Source organism: Equus przewalskii, chromosome 1, assembly GCF_037783145.1.
Source record: "Equus przewalskii isolate Varuska chromosome 1, EquPr2, whole genome shotgun sequence".
Taxonomy (NCBI): Eukaryota; Metazoa; Chordata; class Mammalia; order Perissodactyla; family Equidae; genus Equus; species Equus przewalskii.
Genome location: NC_091831.1, coordinates 160282330 through 160308247, shown reverse-complemented (window position 1 = coordinate 160308247; position 25918 = coordinate 160282330). Strand labels below are relative to the sequence as shown.

Here is a 25918-nt window from a genome sequence, read left to right as displayed (position 1 = left end):
GAAATAGTACATAGAGGTGTGGAAGCGCCAGTCCCTGAGGGTGACAACCAGGATGAGGAGATTCCCCGGTAGAGTGAGGAGGTAGGTCAGGTGGAGCCCCAGGAAGAGGAGCATCTGCAGCTCACAGGCATCTGAGAGCCCCAGCAGGACAAACTCGGTGACAGTGGTGTGGCTCCCCATGGCTCTTCTGACCTCTGCTGAGGATGGCCAATCAGAGGTGCGCAGCATCAGGAGTCATGATGTTCTGCGGATCTAAGGACACTTGGAACTGAAAGACAAGAGGAATGAGTGTGGCATTTTGAGGTGAAGGAGGCCTTTTTTTCTCTTTGACCTACTAGCCCCTTTCTCTCCCTCTTCATGCTAGTTGTCCAGATCCCTTATTGAGTTAGCATCAGGTCACTTAATTTGACTGAATTTAAGTCTACTTTCTGGGCTCCGAGAGAACATTTTGCCTTTATCAATTCTTTTCTCCATTTCTCTTGTTTCTGTTAGGAAACTGTATTTAGTCTCTTTCATTCTTTTCCTTTAGATCAGATGGCGTCTTTTCCCATCATTGTCCAAATGTCTTAAGGGGTCTCCAAAGTCGACTAAAATATTTCCTTCCACTAATAATGTATCCAAGGGGTCACAGAGTTTATTGAAAGCATCAATGGAATATTTACTCTAGAACTTGTTGCAGAATATATTTAAGTTAGAGAGACTGTGGTTGCACCTGAGCTCCTTGATTGATTAACTTATCTTGGGCAGGTCATCTAACCTCACCACACTCTGCTTTCTCGGTGGGAATAATAACGGTAACTATGTAAAAATTTCTCCCAGAACTTAAATGCGTAGTGCGTACTGAACACTTAGCACTTAGCTCAAGCTGGCCACAGAGCAAGCAGTCACATAATTTTAGCTATTTTTATTTATCTCTTGGTGGCTGAAACTCTAGTAGGAAAATAATAAGTAGGAGAAAATTGAAGAAATGATTCTTGGATTTAGGGCAACGTGTATTTAAAGAAAAATTTCAAAAATATTATCTGTTCATCATGAAGTTTAGGAAATACAGAGAAACGGAATAAAAAGAATCACCTGTGGCCCCACAGAGACAACCTGTAAGATTTTGACTGATCTCTATTGTGTTTTTTCTATTGTTATTTAGTGTTGATCGGTTTATATTGCCATGCTTCTAGATTATGTATTTGTACCTTTTTCCGCCCCACATTTTACTATAACAAATTTTTGTCATGTCAACGCAAACTTTATATTTTCAAGTCAAAATATTCTTGCTTTAGCTGCGGGCCCGGTGGTGTAGCAGTTAAATTCGAGTGCTCTGCTTTGGCGGTTCAGGGTTCGCTGGTTTGGATCCTGGGTGCAGACCAAGCACTGCTCATCAAGCCATGCTGTGGCAGGCATCCCACATTTAAAATAGAGGAAGATAAGCATGGATGTTAGCTCAGGGCCAATCTTACTCAGCAAAAAGAGGATTGGCAGTGGATGTAAGCTCAGGGCTAATCTTCCTCAAAATTTTTTTTTTGCTTTAATAAAGTAATTTTGCAATTTCAAACTTATTGTTAATATTTTAAATGGCTGATATTTTTGGAGGGATGCTTTGTTATGAAATTGATACATAAAGGGGAGAGAGAACATGCATTTGTAGATTAGGTATCATACTCAATATTTTGAGAGAATTACCTCTGTAATACAAATAAAGAGTCAAAATGATAAATGCTAATATTCAGCATTGTTCCTTGGCTCAGGTTCACTTTTAGAGAATAAATCTGTACTTTAAATGATTGCTATTTGCAGATTTACATTGCTTAATACTGTCCTTAGAGATCTGGATAAAGAACTGGGCAATTTTGTCATTGGCTATTCTTTATAGAAATGACAGGTTAAAGCAAGCTTCTGTAGGAAAGAGCTGACAATATCTGACACAAGAGTAGGAACTAATGTGATACTTCTGCGTCAGAGAAACTGTAACCCACTACATTGTAGCTATAAAAACTATATATTTATATGGACAAGGACTAGATAAGAACATGGGAAAATGAACATAATTGCCATATAAGGATGGAGGGATCTTCAGTGATTTTTCTTTCCTCTTTTTGTTATTGCTTATACAATACCTTAAATACAAAATCATAAAAGAAGCCAGCACAGTGAGCCCATTTGGGTTAAGAGTTGTGTAGCACATTTCAGGAGAGACAAAGGAGAAGCAAATGGCTGTCCATGAAAATGGTGAGAAAAAGCCTTAGCGATTCTGTGACTCATCTGCTGGACATGAGTCAGGATATCGAGAATGATGAACAAAATCAGAGAAGTCAGCTGTGCCACAGCCTGCCAGTGGACACGTGAAAACAGATGACAGGCTTCTAGACGGAGTTTCCAGAGGGATCGGAATCTCCTTCCCCCATTCCAAAAATTGCACTAAGGCAGGTCACCTCACAAGCTACTATGTGGGGTGCTTGATTGTGTTCAAGGCAGTTCTGATGATGGAGACTCCTGGTTTTCACAGGAAGCTCCTGGCTGTTCAAAGATGCCGGAGCACCATACTTCTTGGGGGACTCACCAGAGATTCAAAGTGGAGGAATCTCCAGAGCTGTAACATGGTTACAGGTTGTGGACATAGGCAGATCCTTTCCAATTTATTCTGCGTGGGTCGCTCAACCTCCATGCTTCCCATTGACCAGTCTCCATTAACAAATGCTCCCTGACTCTGTTGTCACTGACGCATCCCCAGATCTCCTTAGAAATGAGCTATCTCTAGATCTTCCCCAGAGCTTCTGGGTTCACAGTTTCTCAGGAAGCTTCTATTGCTTCTGCTCCATCACAGTGTCACTGCTGGACCACTTTCCTGAGGAAATGGATGTAGAAACCTAATTAATTATTCTTACAACCTGCCTATACTAAGGCAGAGACAGACATCAATTGATGCATATTCATATGACTCATCTTCAGTTGGGCTTACAAGGCTTCTGACTAATGGCACATGCCCTTCCAGGGACACAGTGCCCATAGAAGATTCTGGGGTAAACTGTTCATGGTAGACTCCTTGTCTCTGTGGAAGTGGCACAGGCCTGGTTTGCTTGGGGTTTTTGGTCTTCATGGAAACTCAGAGATACAGAAGGTACACAGGTGAAACTTTACCAATCTAGAGATTATCCTTCTTCTCTTGCTGGATGGAGCTGTGCTTCCCCTGAGATTCCTTACCACCAGTGGGAATAAGGACCTAGGCAGGTCCCTTACTCTTATTTTCTTCAAGTTTGGCATTAAAAATTTACTTCTTGGAAGAAACTCAGAAACTTCTAATGAAGTTTAATTGCAACACAAAAAGCATAGGTGTTAAAATATCCAACAAATTCTTGTTGAATGTTTAATATGACAGGTGCTGCTCTAGATGGCGGAGACACACATGCAGTCTTATGGGGAAGAGAGACATTAAAAAAGCACGCAAGTATTTAATTACTATTGTGTCTAGTGTTCTGAAGGAGAGCTCATAGTAGATCCTGAGCCATATTGAAGGACCTGGGAAGATGTTCCTGATGGACTTATATAAAGCACCTGAAGGATGAGTGGGAGTGTGAAGAACCGTTAGTTAATGAATTAGTCATTCTTTCCATCCATGTTTATTGAGCATCCACTATGTGCTAGGCAGTGTACTATGCCCTGAGGATGCTTGTGAGTGGTGAATGAAACAGACGTGGTCCCTGGTACCCATGGAACTTGCTTTTTTGAGAGAATCTTGGTAAGAGGGCCTTGGGACAGTCCCCATGTTGGTCCTTGGCCCATTCAAACTAAAGCTACTTTCTAATCCCCCTTTTTTCTTTGGTCACCAAACTCTTCCCTGAACCGAATAAAACTGGCTGATATAACTTGACTGCAGTAAGTGGCACGGTTTTAGGAGCTGATGATGTATTTGAAAGACAAATGAATGACTGGCTTTCAACTCTGTTTTAAATGGAATAGTGAATTAATTAGACTAGGCTGCCCCTCCTCTGAGAGTCTGGCTATCCTTGATGTGGTAGGATGGCTAGGGTTGGCAACCCACTCCCTAAACACCTGGTCACCTCATATGAACCGCTTCTGTTCTCACCAAACTCCTGGTAAGAGTCATAACTATATCAATGAACTGTAAGAAGGAGGCGCAGACAACTGGATAGCTGAAGGTAGGGAGTATACATGGCACAGACTGTTTGCTGGGATCTGCTTATAGAAACTGTATTCCTCCTCTGGCCAGACCAGAAAGAGCCCTGCAGCTCTCTGGTCGGGATCACCCACCATGGGCCCCTGCCAGGCATCGTGAGAATGGAAACTTCAATTCCTCTAAGGGAGTTGACTAAAGATACTTCTTTTTCTTCCCTACTTGGTCTCGAGAGAGTCAAGCAAGTCCTAAAACTTGCTCATGGTTCTACCTTTACTATGAGAATTTTTATTTCTGGGTAAATGGCCCCTCATCTAAAGGAAGAAGAACCTGAACTGGAAAATCAGTCTTTTTGTCATACTCCCTTTCAGGAAGAGGAACAAGCATGAATAAATACGTAATAAGACATTATAAGGGCAATGAAGGCATAGAACTTGGTGCTTTGGAGAGAAAACAGGTGAGATGTGCCTTAGATGGATGGCCAGGAAAAGCACGCCCGAGGAAGTGGGATTGCAGCTCAGTCTTGAAGGCAGAGTAGGAGTCATCCAGGTGACTGGTCGGGAGAGTTCCAGGCAAAGAGAAGAATGCATGTGAAGGTCACGGTGTGGCAAAGAGCTGGTATTTTGAGGCACAGAAAGACAGAAAGTGAGCTAGGAAGAGGATGATGATGATTTGAGATTTGGCGGGAGAGTTGTCCTGGGTTTAAAATTTACAGAGACTTGAAGATCACTCCTGGTGAGGAGGACGGTTTTCATTCCAAATGTAATTGGAAGGTTTTAAGCAGAGAAGTGACATGATCTTGTTTATGCTTTCAAAATTCATCACCCTAGGGGACGGTAGGAACAAGAACTGCATAGTTATTGTGATAGACAGCCTCTAAGATGGCCCCAGTGACCCCCACCTGCTGGCATTCATGTCCCTGTGTAATCTCCTTCCTTTATGTGTGGCTGGACCTAGTGACTTCCTTCTAATGAATAGAATACAGTAAAAAGGATGAGACATCACTTCTGAGAATGTTACCAAGAGCCTGTGTTTTCCATCGTGCATGCCCTCTCTTGCTCTCTTGTTTACTCTGAGATGCCGTGCCCTGCCCTGTGCAGAAGCCCACACGGCAAGGAACTGATGTCTCTAGCTAACAGCCAGTGAACTTGAGGCCTATCAACAGTCACATGAGAGAGCTTAGGAGCAGAGTCGCTTGCAGTCAAGCCTTGAGATGACTTAGTCCTGACCCACACCTTGGTTGTTCCCTTGTGTGAGATCCTGAGCCCAAGATACCCAGTCAAGTCATGTCCGGATTCCTAGCTCAGAAATTGTGAGCTGATGAATGCTCATTGTTAAAGGTGCTAAGTTTAAGGTAATATGTTAGACAACAATTGGTCACTAGTCCACCTCTGTTCAGGATTATGGCCATTATTCTTGAGGTGTAGTGGTGGGGCACTCAATGCTTGACAGACTGATTACAGATATCACACTTCATATAAATTTTGGTCTTGAGTTGTCTGCTGATGAAAGGTTCTTTGGACTTTGTTATACTCTAAATCTTGACCTCAGTTTATATCATTAATTATTCTCATATAAACTTATAGAGAACAGTATTTGCTACCTGCTAGATTTGAACATAGAGACTTCCTTTTCCCAGTGGTTAGTGACAAGCTTACAAATATTAGCATCACAATTTTCTTCTGAGCTTTATGAAAATCCACTTTTTGGACATCCTTCTTTGTTATAAACTAAAGAGTGAGAATGAGAGATGGACAACTGGACAATTCCAGTGCCATTGGAAATTGTTGTAAAGAGTACCTTGTCCCAGTCAACAGGCATGTCTCAAGTTTGGTGCACCTATGTTATAGATGTTTGAAACAGAACTGACCATGTTAGATCCCAAGCCAACTTTTCCTCCTTCCTGCTCTATTTCTGTGATAACATCTTTCTAATTACCCAGTCTCAATACTTATGGATCTCCTTTAAGATTTTTTTTCTCCAGTCATTTTTTTCTCTTCAGGACCCAAGCCCTATCAGCTTCTGCCTGTGCAACATCTCTTATAAATTTTTCCTGTTGCATTGCTGTAGGTACCACCCAAGGTCATATGCACATTACACTTGTTTGAAGTATTTCCATTATCTTTTTGTTTTCTGTTTTTCCTATGGAAATTTCAAACATATACGAAGGTAGACAAATTGTATAATGAATCTCCATGCAGTCATCACTTAGCTTCAACAATAACCCACTCTTGGCCAGTCACGTTTCTCCTAGACTACCAGCTACTTTCCCCTTTTCCATACTATTGGGAAGTAAATCCCAGATGTCATGATCATTTCATCTGTAAATGTTTTTGTAAGTATTAAAACAATAGTAGTCTGTAAAATATAAATGTAATGCCACTATTATCCTAAAAAATTAAAAATACATCATCAATCATCAAAAGAGTTATTTTAATTTGAATTGTCCTGGCTATTTATATGGTGGAATGTATTTTCACCTATTTATTGGTCCTTTCAATTTGCTTTTCTGTGAAGTGTCCATGCATATCCTTAGCTCATTTATCTATTTGGTTGTTTCTCTTTGCATATTATGGCTAATAATTTTTTATTTGTATTATGCATTCTTCACTCTAGCCCTTTCCTGCATGCCCGTTCAACCTGTTCATATAGCTATTTCTTCCACGGTCCTTGGATAGAATCTAAGACAGGTATGGGGGTTTTTCCAGCTGCTTATATAATTTTAGAAGTCCTTCATTCACGATCAGTCCAAAGAACAGAGTTATTCAATTGTCCAATCCTATGGAATCGTTCAAATTCTGAACTTCAATTAAAGTTAAAATGCACTCTTTCCTCCTTCTTCCTAAGGCCTATGTCAGGCAGGAAATCTTCAGGGAGAGAGGGTGTGTGTTGTTAGCCTCCTCTGTCTTAAATCTGCAAGCCCACCTTCCCTTTCCCTGTGTTTTCTAACCCTGCCCTCCTCCAGGGATATGTCAGTGGGGTTGGGTGTTGAGGAGGCGATGGAGAACCTAGAAGAAATGGCAGGTGTTATGGACAAAGATGGGAGTGGTGGTGTTGGTAATAAGTAGGAGGGCTCTGTATATATTTTGAAGTTGTAATCCACAGAATCTGCTGATGGATTGGCTATAAGATATAACAGAAAGAGGGAGAATCAAAGATAACATAGTTTTGTTTTTGGTCTGGAATCTGTATTTTTCTTGTTGTGGTAGAATAAATATAACATAAAAGCTACAATTTTAATCATTTTAAAGTGTACAGTTCAGTGGCATTAAGTACATCAACATTGCTGTGCATTCATCACCATTATCCATCTCCAAAACTTTTTCATCATTCCAAACCAAAATTCCATATCCATCAAACACTAACTCTCCATTCCCACTCCACCTCCAGCCCCTGGTAACCACCATTCTATTTTCTGTCTCCATGATTTTGACTACTCTAGATACTTCTTATAAGTGGAATAATACAATATTTATCCTTTTGAATATGACATTTCATTTAGCATAATGTCTTCAAGGTTCACCCATATTGTAGGATTTTACAGAATTTCATTCCCTTTTGAGGTTGAAGAATCTTCCCGTGTGTGCATATACCACATTTTGCTTATGCATATATTCATCATTGGATGTGTGAGTTGTTTCTATCTTTTTGGCTATTGTGAAGAATGCTGCTATGAACATGGATGTGCAAATATCTGTTGCAGTTTCTGCTTTCAATTGTTTTGGGTGTATGCCCAAAAGTGGACCTGCTGGATTTGTGGTAAACTTATATTTAATGTTTTTGGAACCACCATATTATTTTCCACAGTGGCTGTACCATTTTGCATTCCAAGGTTTCTGCATGAGGGGTCTAATTTCTCCACATTCTTGGCAACACTTAGTATTTTCTATTAAAAATGTCATCTTAATGGGTATGAATTAGTATTTCATTTTGATTTTGATTTCCATTTTCCTAACGGTTAGTGAAGTTGTACATGTTTTCCCGTGCTTATTGGTCACTTGTAGTATTGGGTTGTTTGTTTTTGTTGTTGAGGACACAGTTTTTGAGTTTCTAGTAGATATATAATCCCATTTTGATAGCTTTATATGGTAATTTGTCTAATTAAGTTTAGTATTTCTTTTAAGATTTTTGAAAATTCTCTTTTTCTAGGAAATCACCATTTCCTCTTGGTTTTCAAATTTGTCACTGAAGAGTTACACATGATATATTCTTACACAAATAATTTTTCCTCTGAATGATGGTTATTTCTGTACTTTCTATCTCCTTATTAGATTTCCAATTCTTCAAAGGCATAGATTAAGTATTTTCTCCCAGACCACACAGTACTTTTCCTTGAACATGGCATTTGCATAATCAATATTTTGGAATAATTTAATATGTTTGTTGATTTCACTATTTAACACTTGTTTATCGATGTGGCTTTCTTTTTGTCTTCATCAAAATAGTGAACATCCTAGTAACAAATTTCAATAGGTCAAATATCATATTTAAGTTTATATAAGATTTAATATAACATTTTTTTTAAAGATTTTATTTTTTCCTTTTTCTCCCCAAAGCCCCCCGGCATGTAGTTGTATATTCCTAGTTGTGGGTCCCTCTATCTGTGGCATGTGGGATGCTGCCTCAGCATGGCTTAATGAGCAGTGCCATGTCCGCCCCCAGGATTCGAACCCACAAAACACTGGGCCACCACAGCAGAGCCCACGAACTTAACCACTCGGCCACGGGTCCGGCCCCCATATAACATTTTGAATACAAAATTTGCATCATTTTGAATAAAAATGCTTTTGTTGATAAGTAGTTTGAAATTCAAAAGGAAGAGACAGGTGGGGTGAGAAATGGAGGAAAGGAACTAACATTTATTGAGTACTTACTATGTTCCAGTCGCTTTTTTTTCTTTTTCCTCAGTGAGATTAGCCCTGAGCTAACATCTCAATCTCCCTCTATTTTGTGAGTGGGTTGCCGTGACAGCATGGCTGATGAGTGGTATAGGTCTGCGCCCGGGATGCAGACCCACGAACCCTAGCTGTCGAAGAGGAGCATGCTGAACCCAACCGTGGGGCGTACCCTGCATAGACTATCTCAATTGATTTTCATCGTAATCTTTTGGAATGGACATCATCATCTACATTTTACAAATGAGAAAACTGGTAGTTGGAAGAGCGTTCACCAATAGGAATGAGGAATTTCTATGAATTTTAATACTAAAAGAGCATATATGCAAAATAGTAATCAATGAACCTTAGAGTGAAATGAGGATGATCCCGACTAAGGACTGTTCTGCTCTCCTCTGGAGAAACAGACACAAAGCAATGAATCAGTCTGCAAGTACTTGCTGAGTATTTATATGGTCTATGACAATGGTTTGATGCTTGAAGGTAACGGTGAATTACAGAGCTAGACCCTGCCCTCAAAGAGTTTGCTCTATTCTATTGGGAAGCCAAGCAGACACAGATAGAATGAACAGAAATAGTCAAATCTGATAATTAAGAAAAATGCCTTGAGGGTCTATATAGCTTCCAAGTTTATGCTGAGTTGCACAGTGACTGGCACCAAGAAACATGTCATCAGAACTTTTCCTGAATGAGAAAGGCTCAGTTCCTTGCCTGGGCCAGATATTGCCTTAGCTTTTCTGGGAATCCTAGCTTCAGCCTCTTGGTTCCACAGCTTTATAAGAAGAGCTTGTTCATCTGCTCCCTAAACACCTGCTTCACCTGTTTGTTCCTCAGGGTGTAGATGAAGGGGTTGAGCATCGGGGTCACCATGGTGTTGAGCAAAGCCACCACCTTGTTTCTATCTTCCCCCTGGTCACCCTTGTCTGACCGGATATACATGAAGATGCAGCTTCCGTAGAAGAGAGACACAACAGTGATGTGAGAGGAGCAGGTTGAGAAGGCTTTCTGTTTCTCCTTGGCTGAGGGGATGCACAGGATGGTGTGGAGGATGTGTCCATAGCAGGTGGCTGTCACGGACAGAGTGCCTAGTAAGCTGACATTGGCCACAATAAACCCAAGAAGCTCTATCAGACTTGTGTCTGCACATATGAGTTCCAGGAGTGGAAAGTTGTCACAGAAGAAATGATTAATGATATTGGGACCACAGAATGGCTGCTGTAATACGATGAAACTTGGAACAATGATGAGAAGGAATCCTGCCAACCACGAAGAAAGAACCAGCTGGACACAGACCCTTTTGCTCATGATGGTGGCATAACGCAAGGGATTACATATGGCCACATATCTGTCAAAGGACATCACTGCCAGTAAGAAAAACTCTGTGGTGCCCAGGAAGAAATAGAGGAAACTTTGTAAGAAACAGCCTGGGAGGGAGATGGTCTTGTACCCAGTCAGGATGTTGGTCAGCATCTTGGGGAAGATGACAGAGGTGAACCAGATCTCCAGGACAGCAAAATTGCGGAGGAAGTAGTACATGGGGGTGTGGAGGTGTCTGTCCATGAGGGTGATGACCACGATGAGGAGATTCCCCAGTAGAGTGAGGCTGTAGGTCAGGAGGAGCCCCAGGAAGATGAGCATCTGCAGCTCACAGGCATCTGAGAGCCCTAGCAGGACAAACTCTGTGACAGTGGTGTGGTTCTCCATGGCTCTTCTGATCTCTGCTGGAGATGGCCAATCAGAGGTGTGCAGCATCAGAAGTCATGATGTCTGGGGATCTGAGGACATTTGGAAGTGAAAGTCAAGAGGGATGAGGGTGGCATTTTGAGCTGAAGGAATCCTTTTTTTTCTGAAGGACATATCTTCCCCCCACTGACTACTCAAGCTTATATTTTTTTTTTAAAGATTTTATTCTTTTCCTTTTTCTCCCCAAAGCCCCCGGGTACATAGTTGTATATTCTTTGTTGTGGGTCCTTCTAGTTGTGGCATGTGGGACGCTGCCTCAGCGTGGCTTGATGAGCGGTGCCATGTCCGCGCCCAGGATTCGAACCAACGAAACACTGGGCCGCCTGCAGCGGAGCGCGCGAACTTAACCACTCGGCCACGGGGCCAGGCCCCCTACTCAAGCTTATTTTGCCGAGCTTCTGAGGGTGTCTGTCTCATGCTTGCTCCCGGGTGTGTCTGTATGTTAGAGGAGAAAGTGGTGATTTGGAGGTGGCCTTTGTAAGGTCTCAATCCAAAAATTATCCTGGCTTACTTTTTTAAATGAAACTTTTATTCCTAATTCCTTAATGCATTCTTTTGCCCCTAAGATTATCACTTCTTTCAATAGCTTTTACTTTTATCTCTACTCCAATATTGGGTCTTCTTTCATAAGTAGTTTATTTGAGGGTAGTAAACTTTTTGCTTAACTAAGCCATTCACTCCATGGATCTACATCATGAGGTAAACTGGCTAAAATAGACGCTATTTGCTGTTTCAAGATTACCTGAATCTTTGATGCCTTTTAGTAATATTTGGATTAATAAAAAGGAAAAATGAAATCTATGAGAGAAAAGAACAACACTCACTAATCAAAAAAAGAAAAATCCAAGTAATAGATGCATAAATAAAAATTCCTTAGTGGTAGTTTGGTATTCAAGGTTTTTAGTGATCTGTTCCCAAACGATATTTCCAGGTTCTTCTCTCATTACATCCTCCCATGGGCTCTAGATACAATAATATTACGACTCCTTGTGTTCTTTGGATTCTTTATCCATTTTATGCTCATGTTTTATGCACATGGTATTTTTTCAGCTTTGCATCATCAGCCTTTCAAATCCTATTTATCCTTTAAGTCTGTCTTCAATAAGTGCTATGATTTCTATGAAGATTTCTCTTCTGAGTGAGTGAGTCTTTCCTCTGTATCCCTCAATTTTATTATAGTTCATTTAATTTTTATCATATTTTATATTTGGTTTTCACTTGTTGCTCATTGAGTGAAAATTTTCTTTATTACTCATTGCATTTTCCACAGCCCTTAGAACAAGTTTTTTGAAAAACTTTGCTTTAATAAACATTTATTGAATGAGAATAACAACTCAAATGTCTGAGAGATGGATTTGATGGTGTTTGACACACAAGGTGAAAGGACATACTTAATGCAGTATTTCCTAGAGGACAGCAAACCTGCAGAGTCATATGCCAGTTAGTCTTAGGTTGATCCATCTGAAGATAGTTTGCTTTTCCTCATGAGAAGATGGAGATGGCTGACCACAAACATTCTCTAAAGGGAGACTCTCCATCTTTGAGAGTGTCTAGAGTTTGAGCTAGTAAATAGACAGAGGTCTGATTGGGTCTGCTAGAGTGCTCTCAGCAGCAAACCCCCCTAAACCCTTAAAAAGATCTTTTTAAAAGTGAGCATCCCTGAAAGTTTCCTTCCTTAAGCATCATCAACTACTACGTTAATTATCAGGCAGAGCTGTAGCAAGAATTATTTGCCAGTCGCTGGAGAATAAAGTTGGGACCCAGTTTAGGTATTTGAAATGAGGGAGATGCTGGAGGGTATTAGTGGGGAGAATGAAATGGTAAACTATATAAACTCTGCTTTTTCTTATGGTTTTACCTTCTTTTTGGTACAGCCTATACTATTCAAAGCCATTCCACAAGCTATCATTATATCTAAAATTTGTTGACAGTTACTAAGGTACACAAAATAGACAATCAGCCTCTGAGGATATAACGAGGGCTCTTCCCCTCAGGTTATTTCTAGGCTCAACATTGTCTAGATTCAACAGTAATTTGAAAAGGAAGTCTCTGCAGCCTAATCATTTGGTTCAAATGTGAGCCCAGGTGGCCAAGGAATTTACCTAACTCTTTCCACAACAGAAGCGGAATCCAACATGAATGTGATACCCGGAAACGTCATTAGGAGCAAATAGGATTGTATTATTTAGACAAAGTCCTGGGTTGGACACATTGGGAGAAAGATGGAATAGTGACTAAGATGAGGAAGAGTTGACTATGAGTGGGAGAGGAAGAAAAAGCTCTGGGTTCGTGCTGAATCATGAGCTTAGCTCTGAGAAAGCAATAAGAGACATTGTGACCAGCCCATGGATATAGCGCATAGACAGAGCTGCTGACAATCTTCTGTTTTTTTCCTGTTTCAAACCAGAGGTCAACAGCTGGGGGGCCTTCCAGATACAAAGGGAAGTGGGCCACTTCATGAATCCCAGGCATTTCTTTCTGTACCTCACATGCTTGATGAGTGAAAGGGGAGACTTGCTTGGCAGCCAGAGAGCCTGGACATGATTGCACTCCACCTCGATCATTCATTGCTTTAAGGGTCAGTCATGTAGTGCTCAGTGGGAAAGTCTCTATGGATGCCCTGGAGGTTTGTCCTGCCATGGCTAGAAATGCATAGCCTTCTGGGCAGTTCTAGTACACTTAGAAGGAGGGTGAGTTCTTCTCCATCTAAGGAAAAGCATTTAAAGTTTCACCCAGACTCGATGTTGTCCAGAGCTTTGGGTTTTCCAAGGGGAAAACAGAGCACAAGGTTGACAGGCAAAATTCCTCAATGTGAGTGAGTAACTTAATGGCTCTGACTGGATAAACGTTGACTTGCCTAACATGGACCCGGAGGGTGGGGCTAAAGTTAGGAATGAGACCCAGTGCGTGTGCTCAGTGTGCCATATTATAAAGGAATATATAAAACAGGTGCCAGGAAGAGGAGTGTTTGGGGAAGCCACTGCTGCTTTACCCTCCTGTGCAGTGACAAGGTAGAGATTACCCTAAAGGTCCAGGGTCAGGTGTCTAGCAGCCCCCTGGGAAGTCCCAGTCAGGCCATTCCAAATTACTCACAAGATTGCAGAAGATATTTGGTTCTCATGGATATTTCTTGAGGTTGCACTGTTGTCTGTGGGCTCTAAATGCAGATCTTATACTACTGGTGTGAGATGTCTCTCTCTCATGAATTTGATAGCATTCTTTAAAAACACCTCTCCTTTTCCATAGCGTCCTGAATGGTTAGCAGCATTCCCTGGGTAAGAGAATCGTTTCCTTGGACTTCGTCATCATTCAGCTCACAGGATCTGATGAGTCCAGAATGTTTTGAAATCTTCCATTTTCAGCAAGCTCATCCTGGAAAAAAACTTGAAAGAGTACAGTTGTCATTCAGCACAATCCTCCTTCATCCTCTTCTTGGACTAATGTGGGTGATTTTGACTGATAAAGACTTTTATTACATTCTCAAATTGGCCCCGTCTCTGTGAGGTGATATTTCTTCTGTAGACAGTATGGCTCTAAGAGACAGTAGGTGAGCTACTCCTGGAATAAACAGCTCTTTGTGGAGGTGACATCAGGGCTGAAAGATTTGGGTTGCAACTTTGTTTTCTTAAGGGAGCTACTGTTCTTCCAAATTTGATGGGGTTTGGGATCCCCGGAGAATTAGTATAATGAGCCTCACTCAGCCTCTTCCTAACTCTCTTGGCTGTTAACTTCCTACAACTTTGCAAACAAAAGTTTCTGTTGTTTGTTGAGATTAAGAATAACAGTTACTTTTAGTTAAAGTAATAAATCTAATTATGCCTCTGAAATTGGGGCTCATGTCTAATATTAGGCAGCTCTGTTGTTATATGGATGTAAGGAACCATCACAAGCAATATGGAACCTTGGCTAATCCTAGCCTGATCCCTACCTCATGATGGGGTCCTGGGGGGAAGGGACAAAAGAGAAGGAAAGGAAAAAGTTGAGATTAAAATTTTCTCCAGGTTTATTGACATATAATTGACAAATAATATATTTATTTAAAGTGTATGATTTAATATACGTATACATCGTGAAATGATTTACTTCAATGAAGTTAATTAACACATCCATCACCTCACACAGTTACCATTTTTTTTGTACGTGTGGTGAGAACGCTTAAGATCTACTCTCAGCAAATTTCAAGTGTACAATACAGTCTTATTAGCTAGGAACACCATGCTGTACCAAAGGACCCCAGAACTTATTTATCTTATAGCTAGAAGTTTGTAACCTTTGACCAACATCTCCCCATTTCCTCCACCCCTCAGCCCCTGGCAACCACCATTCTACTCTGTTTCTATGAGTTCAACTTTATATTTGTTTCTTTGTTTAGATTCCACATATAAGTGATAGCATACAGTATTTGTCTTTGTCTGGCTTATTTCACTTAGCATAATGCTTTGCAGGTTCATTCATGTCGTTGCAAATAGCAGAATTTTCTTCTTTTATATGGTTGAATAATATTCCATTATATATATATATATATATATATATATATAAACTATCTCTATATATACCACATTTCTTTATTTTTTTATTAAGTTAACATTGATCTTAACATTATATAAATTTCAGGTGCACATCATTATATTTCAATTTCTGTGTAGACTACATCATATTCACGTCCAAAGACTAGTTACCACCCATTACCATACACATATGCCCTGTCACCTCTTTTGCCCTTCTCCCTGCCCCTTTTCCCTCTGGTAATTGCCAATCTAATCTCTGCATGTATGTGTTTGTTGTTGTTGTTTTTATCTCCTACTTATGAGTGAGATCATACAGTATTTGACTTTCTCCATCTCCCTTATTTCACTTAGCATAATACCCTCAAGGTCCATCCATGTTGTCACAAATGGCAAGATTTCATCTTTTCTCTTATAGCTGAGTAGTAGGTCATGTTGGTTTATAACATTGTGTAAATTTTAGGTGTACATTATTATACATCCGTTTCTGTATAGATTGCATCGTGTTCACCACCAATAGTCTAGTTTTTATCTGTCACCATACATATGTGCCCCTTACCCCTTTCACCCTCCCACATCCTCTTCCCCTCTGGTAACCACTAATCTGTTCTCCTTATCCGTGTGTTTATCTTCCACTTATGAATGAAATCATGCCGTCTGGCTTATTTCGCTTAGCATAATACCCTCAAGGTCCATCCATGTTGTTGCAAATTGCACAATTTTGTCTTTTCTTGTGACTGAGTAGTATACCATTGTATATATACACCATATCTTCTTTATCCATTCATCTGTTGATTGGCACTTGGGTTGCTTCCACATCTTGGCTATTGTGAATAATGCTGCGATGAACACAGGCGTGCATAAATCTCTTTGAATTGTTGATTTCGTGTTCTTTGGATAAATATCCAGTAGCTGGATAGCTGTATCATATGGTATTTCTATTTTTAATTTTTTGAGAAATCTCCATGCTGTTTTCTATAGTGGCTGCACCAGTTTACATTCCCACCAGCAGTGTATGAGTGGTTCCTTTTCTCCACATCCTCTCCAACACTTGTTATTTCTTGTCTTGTTAATTATTATCACTCTGACTAGTGTGAGGGATATCTCATTGTAGTTTCGATTTACATTTCCCTAATAATTAGTGATGTTGAACATCCTTTCATGTGCCTGCAGGGTATCTGTATGTCTTCTTTGGAAAAATGTCTGTTCATATTCTCTGCCCATTTTTTGATCAGGTTGTTTGTTTTTTTCTTTTTGAGTTGTGTGAGTTCTTAATATATTTTGGAAATTAACCCCTTGCCAGATATATGATTTGCAAATATTTTCTCCCAATTGGTGGATTGTCTTTTCATTTTGTTCATGGTTTCCTTTGCCTTGCAGAAGCTTTTTAGTCTGATATAGTCTCATTTGTTTATTTTTTTCTTTTGTTTCCCTTGCCTGAGTAGACATGGTATTTGAAAAATTACTGCTAAGATTGATGTCAAAGAGTGTATTGCCTATATTTCCTTTTAGGAATTTTATGGTGTCAGGTCTTACATTTAAGTCTTTAATCCATTTTGAGTTAATTTTTGTGCATGGTGTAAGATAATGGTCTGCTTTCATTCTTTTGCATGTGGCTGTCCAGTTTTCCCGATACCAATTGTTGAAGAGACTTTCCTTTCTCTGTGTATGTTCTTGGGTCCTTTGTCAAAGATGAGCTGTCCATAGATGTGCGGTTTTATTTCTGGGTTTTCAATTCTGTTCCATTGATCTGTGTGTCTGTTTTTGTGCCAGTACCATGCTGCTTTGATTACTGTATCTTTGTAGTATATTTTAAAGTCTGGGATTGTGATATCTCCAGCTTTGTTCTTTTTTCTCAGGATTCCTTTGGCTATTTCAGGTCTTTTGCTGTTCCATATAAATTTTAGGATTCTTTGTTTCATTTCTGTGAAGAATGTCTTTGGGATTCTGATTGGGATTGCATTGAATCCGTAGATTGCTTTAGATAATATGGACATTTTAACTATGTTTATTCTTCCAATCCATGAGCATGGGATATCTTTCCAATTCCTTATGTCTTCTTTGATTTATTTCAATAATATCTTATAGTTTTCAGTGTATAAGTCTTTCACCTCCTTGGTTAAGTTTATTCCCAGACATTTTATTCGTTTTGTTGCTGTTGTAAATGGGATTGTATTCTTGAGTTCTCTTTCTGCTAGTTCTTTATCAGTATATAGAAAAGCAGCTGATTTTTGAATGTATCTCTTTGAGATACTGATTTTTTTCTTCTGATATATACCCAGAAGTTGGATTGCTGGATCATATGATATTTCTATTTTTAATTTTTAAGGAACCTCCGTACTGTTTCCCATAGTGGCTGTACCAACTTATATTACCACCAATGGTCAACAATGGTTCTCTTTTCTCCACATCCTCACCAACACTTACTACTTCTTGTCTTTTTTATAATAGCCATTGTAACAGGTGTGAGGCAATGTCTCATTGTGGTTTTGATTTGCATTTCCCTGATGATTAGTTGAGCAGCTTTTTGCGTACCTGTTGGTCATTTGCATGTCTTCTTTGGAAAGATGTCTACTCGGGTTCTTTGCCCATTTTTTTAAATCAGCTTATTTGATTTTTTGCTATTGAGTTGATTTTTCATGAGCCCAAGTATCTCTCTTGAACGCCAGAACCATCTATCCAACTATTTAGTGAGGATCTTTACCTGGACACCTTAAAGCCAATGTGTTAAAAGTGACTGGAAAATACACCAGAGATTAATAAAAGTGATCCTTGTTTCATGTGGTAGTTTGGGTGGATAGGGACAGGGTTGATGGCATGATTCCTTACCATATATATTTTTATGTATTAAAAAAATTGAATCAAGTGAATTTTTAAGAATATAATGATTGAGGGGCTGGCCCAGTGGTGCAGTGGTTAAGTTCACATGTTCTGCTTTGGGGGCTTGGGGGTTGCTGGTTGGGATCCCAGGTGCGGACCTATGCACCTCTTGTCCAGCCATGCTGTGACAGGCATCCCACATGTAAAATAGAGGAGGATGGGTACGGATGTTAGCTCAGGCCAATCTTCCTCAGCAAAAAGAGGAGGATTGGTGGCATATGTTAGCTCAGGGCTAATCTTTCTCAAAAAAAAATTTAAAAAGTTAAAAACGTTACTCAAAAAATAAAATAAAATGATTGATGAATGAAAATATGTGAATGCATCATCTCTCCCTCCCCCTATCCACTTCTACCCAAACTTTGCCTTCTTATGTAGTCTTGTTTATGTGAACAGTATCATCATTTCCTTGGTCACCCAAGCCAGAGTTTGAGAAGTGATCTTAGACTCTTTTCTCTCCTTCACCCTCTTACTGCAACTTCTGTAATCTTGCCTCAAAAATATCCTGTGAGTGAATTTCCTCCTTTTCCCCATCCTCACTGCCATTGCCTTAGTTTTGTCTCTTTTCTCTTTTATTTGGATTTTAATATCCTTCTCACTTTAGTTCTTCACATCCTGCTAGAGTGATCTTTTAAAAACACAAAACAGATTAGAATATTTTCTAGCCTAAAATCATTTGATGCCTCTAAATAACCTTCAGAATAAAACGTAAGCTTCCTAGTAAAGGAATATCCTTTTAGTCTTGGGTTCACCTACTGCTCTAGTTTCTTCTCTCATCTTCTTCTTACATAACCTAGTCTCCAACCACACTGCCTTTATCATGTTCTCTCTGGCTTCCATGCTTTTGCATATGCTGTTCTTCCTACTTGAAATGCCTTTCCAACCCTGGCAAAAATCATGTAGAGTTTTCCCTGGGAAAAGTTTTCTGAGTGGTTCCCCTCCTCCCCTGCCCAACCACATTCCTTTCATGTATAAATATGATTTCTGATATTCACTAAATACAATATTATCACTGTTGGGTTTTTCCTCTGTGTCTCCCTACTAGCTGGGTGACCCTGGAACAAATTCTAACATTAGGAATTAAATTGGATTTTTCTTTGTATTTCCAGTATCTGATGCAGTACCCATATGGTGGTATCACAATTTTAAAATGTTAACCATTGTTTTTATGGTAATTTCTTATGCTTCCTAGCTATTTCATTCCTCCCACTTGGGTGAGAAGACTGGGAAAGAAATGTTATTGCAGAAGGCAGAGTAAAGCCTTTTGAAGTTTAGGACTCAGGGCCTGGAACAAACCTGATGAATTACGTCTAGGCTTCTTATTTCCCGAGATCTGCAAAATAGTGGGAAGAGGAGACTTGAAGGGGAAGAAAGGATAGCTCTGAGCTGGAGGGTCCTTGGGAAGGAGCATTATACTCTGCCCTTTCCCAACCCGAGGCTGAGTCCAAGAGGGGAGATGACAGAACCCCACATAGGCTTGTGGGTCTTAAACAGAAAGCATTATGATTTGTTTTCTGGGGAGAGCTTGAGGCAGTGGCAATACCATAGAGGCAATACCATGCAGGCAATACCTGCACAAGGTTTCTAGGCAGGTGGGACCTTCGAGAGCATCAAAGAGTTTCCCAAAGCTCAGATAGGTACAGAAATAGAGTAACAAAGTCTATAGCACCAGAGAGGGGTACAGAAGTAGCAGGGAGAGCTGTCCAACCTGCAAGGGCCTCACTGATGAGAATGAGGAGTGATTCCCCAGCTACCTGTGGACTGATGACCTGGGGCAGGATGGGAGGATCCAGAAGAGACATGGGCAAAGGACTGGACACCTCCTTGCCTCCTCCCCTCCTCCTCAGAACTTAGACACAACACTGAAGAAAAGCGTACTGGCGGAGAACTCAGAATTGACTGAGATGTAATTTCCACTATCAGGTTAATGGGGCATCTAGGGAAATTAAGCTGAGTTTTAAAAATATCAAGAAAGTTAAATTTGGTGTACACATGAGTTCGTGAACTGAGATTAGTATTTGCTTTCCTTGGTATCAGATAGTGTTATAAATTAATTAACTAAATATTTATGTAAAATGTACAAGACATTTATGTAGAAGTACACATATCAAATTGCTATAAGTAAACTTTGCAATATAAGCGTAATTTAGATTATTAATCCTTTCTCAATAAAAATGTGGCAGTGTTCTCTTGCTCTGTGGGCTAGTGACTCTTGGTCCATTAACTATGTGGTATAGTGAAAAAGTCTCTGACCTTAGAGTCAGATAAACCTGGATGTGTATACCAGTTCTGCAGTCTGCTAGCTGGTGACCCTCATTCTCTAAGCCTCATTTTCCTCATATGTAATATGTATTCAATACGCATTAGCTTCCTTCCTTTCCCTTCTGATTTTTCCCACAATATCTCTGATGTGTAACTTGTGCATCTGTCATTACTATTATTATTAAATAATATTTATTATATTAATTAAATTATTATTAAATAAATTATCCATTTTTGTTTTAAATTTGTCTGTTGGTTACATCTACAACTCTAGAATAATATATTTACACTGCTGTTTTTTGATTTACCTACGTTAAGCAACATCTACTTATTTCCTTTTATGAAAGGTGAGTAATTTTGCTCACTTACAGTAACTCCTTTCCTTCTCAAACATCTCCTCCCAATTTTGTTATTTTTACTTTCAGTTCTTCTATTACTCTTGTATCTTCAATTGATATAAATCTCTGTCTTTTAACTCATCATCTCTGGACAGCATCTCTGGGCTTTCCAAGGAGAGGAGGAAATCCGCATCCCTCCCTTTTTCCCACCTCTCCAAGACTCTCTTTATGATGAGTTTTAGCAATATTTGTTGAGACTTGCTTTGTGATCCTGTCAGTGGTCAATTTTTGTAAATGATCTGTGCTGAAAGGAATGTATATTCTTTAATTTTTAGACATAGGGTTCTATATTCATGAGACCAAGCTTGCTAATTGTATTCAATTTTTTTACAGCCCAACAAACCTTTTGTCTGATTGATATACAGTAGTCCCGCCTTATCCACGGAGAATACATTCCAAGACTCCCAGAGGATTTCTGAAACCTCAGATAGTGCTCAACTGTATATATAGTATGTTTTTTCCTGTACATACATAGCTATGATAAAGTTTAATTTATAAATTAGGCATGGCGAGAGATTAACAACGATAACTAATACAAATAGTTATTATAGCAATATAGTGTAATAAAAATCATGTGAGTGTGGTCTTTCTCTCTCCCAAAATGCCTTACTGTACTGTACTCACCCTTCTTCTTGTGATGATGTGAGATGATACAATGCCCATGTGATAAGATGAAGTGAGGTGAATGCTGTAAGCATTGTGATGCAGTGTTCTGGGTGGGACAGTGGGCTGGCGAGATTTCATCACACTACTCAGAACGGTGTACAATTTAGAACTTATGAACTGCTTTTTTCTGGAATTTTCCATTTAATATTTTTTGGCCACAGTTGACCATGGGTAACTGAAACCATGGAAAGTGAAGCTGTGGATAAGGGGGACTACTACATCAGTTTCTGAAAGAAAAGTGTTAAAATCTATTATGATTGTGATTTATCAGTTACTCCTTGTAGTTCTGTCATGTTTTGTTTTATATCTTTTAGGGCTATGTGGATAGATGTGTACAGGTTCAAGTGTTTTATCTTCCTTCCTTTATCCTATGTAACAACCCTCCTATTCTTCATAATCCTTTTTTATGTTTTGCCTTAAATTCCGCTTAGTCTGATATTAATATAGCAATACCAGCTTTCTTCTGGTATATCTTTTTCCATCCCTTTATTTTATCAAACTTTTTGTGCTACTGTGTATTAGGTGTGTTTCCTTAAAAAGCTTATAGCTGAGTTATTTTGTATGTGTATCCATCTTGGGATCTCTATCTTTTAACTAGGGGTTTTAATATGTTTTATTTATTGCGATTATTTATGAATTGGAATCTATTTCTACTAAATTGTTTTGTACTTTATGTTTACCATGCTTTTCCTTTTTTTCTCCCATATTTTCTGTCCCCCTTTTCTTGTCTTCTATTGGATTGATCCAATTTTCTTTATTGTTTATCTCTGACCCTCATTTTTCCATTGCTATTTGGAAGTTATACATTTTGCTTATGTTCTTTTCGTAGGTACCTTAAGCTTTTAACATGCATTTTTGGCTTAACAACATCCTAAGTTAATAAATATCTTTCCTTTCTTCTAAACAATACAAGAACGTTAACACAGATCGACCCCTCCCCTATCTTCCATGTTATTATCAAGCCCCTTCTATCTTTCATGTCATTTTGTTTTAAACAATACCTACCAGATTAGTCAAAATAATTATTGCTTTTTATAGTTAATGTTTGTTTTGATTTACTCACATATTTACCAAATCGTTTGCTTATTATTACTTCTTGCATCTCTTTTCTTACGCCTAACTTCAGCTTTCTTCCTGAAGTAAATCCTTTAGCAGATTTTTCTGCAAGGATTTAAAAGTGATAAACTCTTAGTCTTTGTATGAAGATGTCTTTATTTCACATTCACTCTTGGGTGAGTGTTTTGCTGGATACAGACACAAAAGTTGGCAGTTATTTTCCCTTGGTTTTTTGAAGCTTTATTTTCATTGTATCTTGACCTCTCAGTTGTTGAGACTTCTGCTGTCAAATTGGTGTTCTTTTATCTTTTATCTCTGGTACTTTGTATCTTTAATGACCTGTAGTTTTACTGGCATAGGCCTAGTGAGGATTTATTTTTATTTATACTGCTTAGGATTCAGGGTGCTGTTAAAAAAATAAAATCTGGAAATTTATCAACTGTTATCTCTCTTTAAAAAGCTTATATATATATATATAAACTTTTTCAAAGATTTTATTTGAGCAAAATAATATATATATATACTTTACATAAGATATTAGAAAAGTCAACACAGACAACAGAATAAAATTACATTATCACCATAATTATATAATTTACTTATGTAGTACCCACATTTTTGTCATTTTTAAAGTTCTAGGTATAATGTATTTTTATTCCAAATGAATTAAAATGATATTCCTTTTTTTTGCTGAGGAAAATTAGACCTGAGCTAACATCTGTTGTTAATCTGCCTCTTTTTTTGCTTGAGGAAGATTAGCCTTGAGCTAACATCAGTGCCAATCTTCCTCTACTTTATATGTGGGTCACTGCCACAGCATGGCTGACAAGTGGCGTAGGTCTGTGCCTGGGATCCAAACCCGTGAACCTGGGCTGCGGAAGCAGAATGAGTCAAACTTAACCACCAGGCCATGGGGCTAGCCCCTAAAATGATATTCTTGCTGAAACATCTAATGGTCATACAAAATAATAATTTCTTAACTTTATTTAAGCCAGAGAAACTATTACAATTTCTCAGTTCAAGGATGTTAGGAATCAAGATATTCTCCTGGCCTTTTAAGATATCTATTTTCAAACTTAATAGTAGAGTTAAGTAAAACTTAAAAATGAAGGTTTTCAAAATCAAAAAATCTTATGTATTTTGTAGAATCACCTAGCTATATAATCATTTGTCTATGGCCTATAGATTTTACCTTATTTTATGATACATATAGCTATACGTGCTGGTATATATGCATGATACATATAGCTGTACATGCTGGTACACTGGACACACAGCAAGTATGCAATAAATACTTAATAAACTGAAATGAATTGACAAATACCATTAATTTATACCATTCCTAAGAACCAAACTTGATATTGCTTTTCAGCCTTTTGGTGACACAATGGGATAGGACATCATATTCAAGTATCTCAGACCCCTGGAAGAAATAGTCTTGTCAGTTATAATAGAAGATTGAATCAATTTATGCCCAATTTCTGGGAAGCACATGGTAATCAATTTGGAATAATTGGGGTCTATGTATTGTCTCTTCTCATCATACCTCCAGTATTGGTTATCTACAAAGAAGCAGGTCTTATAGAGAAGTGGGTTAAAAACAGCTCCATCAATTTTTTTCACAGAGTAGGGGAAGCCCAAAGAATGTATGCTCTTGAGATAGTTTGATTGTGATCTTAAATTGATGACTAACCAGTACTTAGCATCTTTAAAAAGAAAAACATCATTTCTGGCTCCAATTTCATAAGTGGCTTGAATGCCAGATGGTAAGATTGGCCATAAGAAAGAAATTAAACTAACACCATTCTATGGACTCTCAGAAAGCTTCCACCAGAAGAACTTGTTTTTAAAGAAAAAGATTTCATCTCCCTCTATAGTGACAGGATCAAAACTAAAATTGGGGTCACAGGTAGCTGAGTCTGTACTGTCAGGATTTGATGAGGGTTGCTAATTTTATGGGGCTCCATAGAGAGACTGAATGCCATGTATGTCATCAGCAAAGAGGTGAAATGTGTTGGGGTCAATATAACTGTGGGGGGGGGGGGAACATTATGGGCTTTGGATCATGGGAATAGCCAAGACCCAAGGGATGACCAAGCTCATGAACAGCAACTAGGAACAAGTTGTGTCTTTACAGCTTTCAGTCCAGATTTTAGCCTCATCAAAATGTGCGTCTCCTCCAATACCAGGTCCAAGTCCAAAAGCATGGGCTATGATTCCATTCCTATCATCAAAAGGACTATAGTGTCCATGAGCTCCAGGTGCAAATTATATCAATGTCAGCCTCGCCTACATTAATCTTTCTGAATTTCAGGGGGCCACATCACTCCATACTTGAAAAGCTTTCTGGAGACGTAGTCAACATCCTCAGGCTTCATATCCAGAATGTAATTGTTGATTCTATAGGTGGTAAAATGTTTCTTCCATACTGGCTTCCCTTGCATTATCCTGAAATTATAAACATCAGGCACTCCACATAAAGGTCTGTGCATCATGTCCAGAGTAGATGTGTCCAGTTGCCCCGTCACTTTTAGTCTCAAGAATTGCTGCATTTCCTGAATTTTATTCTCCATGAAGTTCCTATTGACTTTCATTTTTGTCATTGGAATTGTCTCCATCTTGAGGCCATAAAAGCTTATCAAGTACCTTTGAGCAAATACCACATAGCTTTCACTTGGGCTTGTATTGTTAGTCAGGGGAACAGCTCCAGAAGCAGCCACCTGCTGGACCAGTATCAATAGAAGAAACTTCATTCTAAACTTCTCCTGAAAGGTTTAACCCAATTTACTCTGTTCCTTTTCCTTTATTTGTTAACCTACGTTACATATATGCATTTTAAAAAGAATCACAAGGTCCTACAAGACTAATTATGAAAAGCAATAGTCTCTCTTTCTTCCAATGAATCCTTGTTTCACCTTTTCTAGTGGCAACCACTTTAAACTCTTTTAATATTTGTCTTCATGTCTCTAAATAATATGCTTATATTGCTACTTCTTGGTTTTTCAGTGTTAGGCATTATCTGTTGACTTTCTACCGTGGAAGATGAGAGTTTCACTCTTTCCTTCCCCTGCCTCCACCACACATATGTACCCTTCCCTTCCCTTGCACTTCCAATATATTTATATTGTAATTTTGGCTCAATTAATATTTGGTGTTTACATTATTGATGCAAATGCTATTCACAGTTTATTTCCTGCACTTTCTTTTGCTGTCCCTGGAATTAATACTTGTATTTTTTTTCATTTTCTTAGTTCATTATGTATTATCAGTAATTCAACCCTGAACTCTTTGCTAGTTGTCCAATTTTCTAGGACAAGTTATATAATTTGTCAAATATAAAACGTCAAATTTTATAAATTTCATCATCTTGAGTAAGCCCCTCCCATAGCC

The 25918-nt window shown here is 38.9% G+C and overlaps 1 protein-coding gene and 1 pseudogene across 1 annotated transcript; both read right to left on the bottom strand.

The window, feature by feature from the left end:
- Positions 1–9666: 9666 nt before the first annotated feature.
- Positions 9667–10887, bottom strand: LOC103560896 (olfactory receptor 6E1-like). Its single transcript, XM_070586402.1, has one exon. It carries the CDS (start codon positions 10771–10773, stop codon positions 9796–9798), a length of 978 nt encoding a protein of 325 aa, XP_070442503.1. The 5' UTR covers positions 10774–10887; the 3' UTR covers positions 9667–9795.
- A 12864-nt stretch (positions 10888–23751) lies between these two features.
- LOC103560895 (macrophage metalloelastase pseudogene) lies at positions 23752–25404 on the bottom strand (annotated as a pseudogene).
- Positions 25405–25918: the final 514 nt, after the last annotated feature.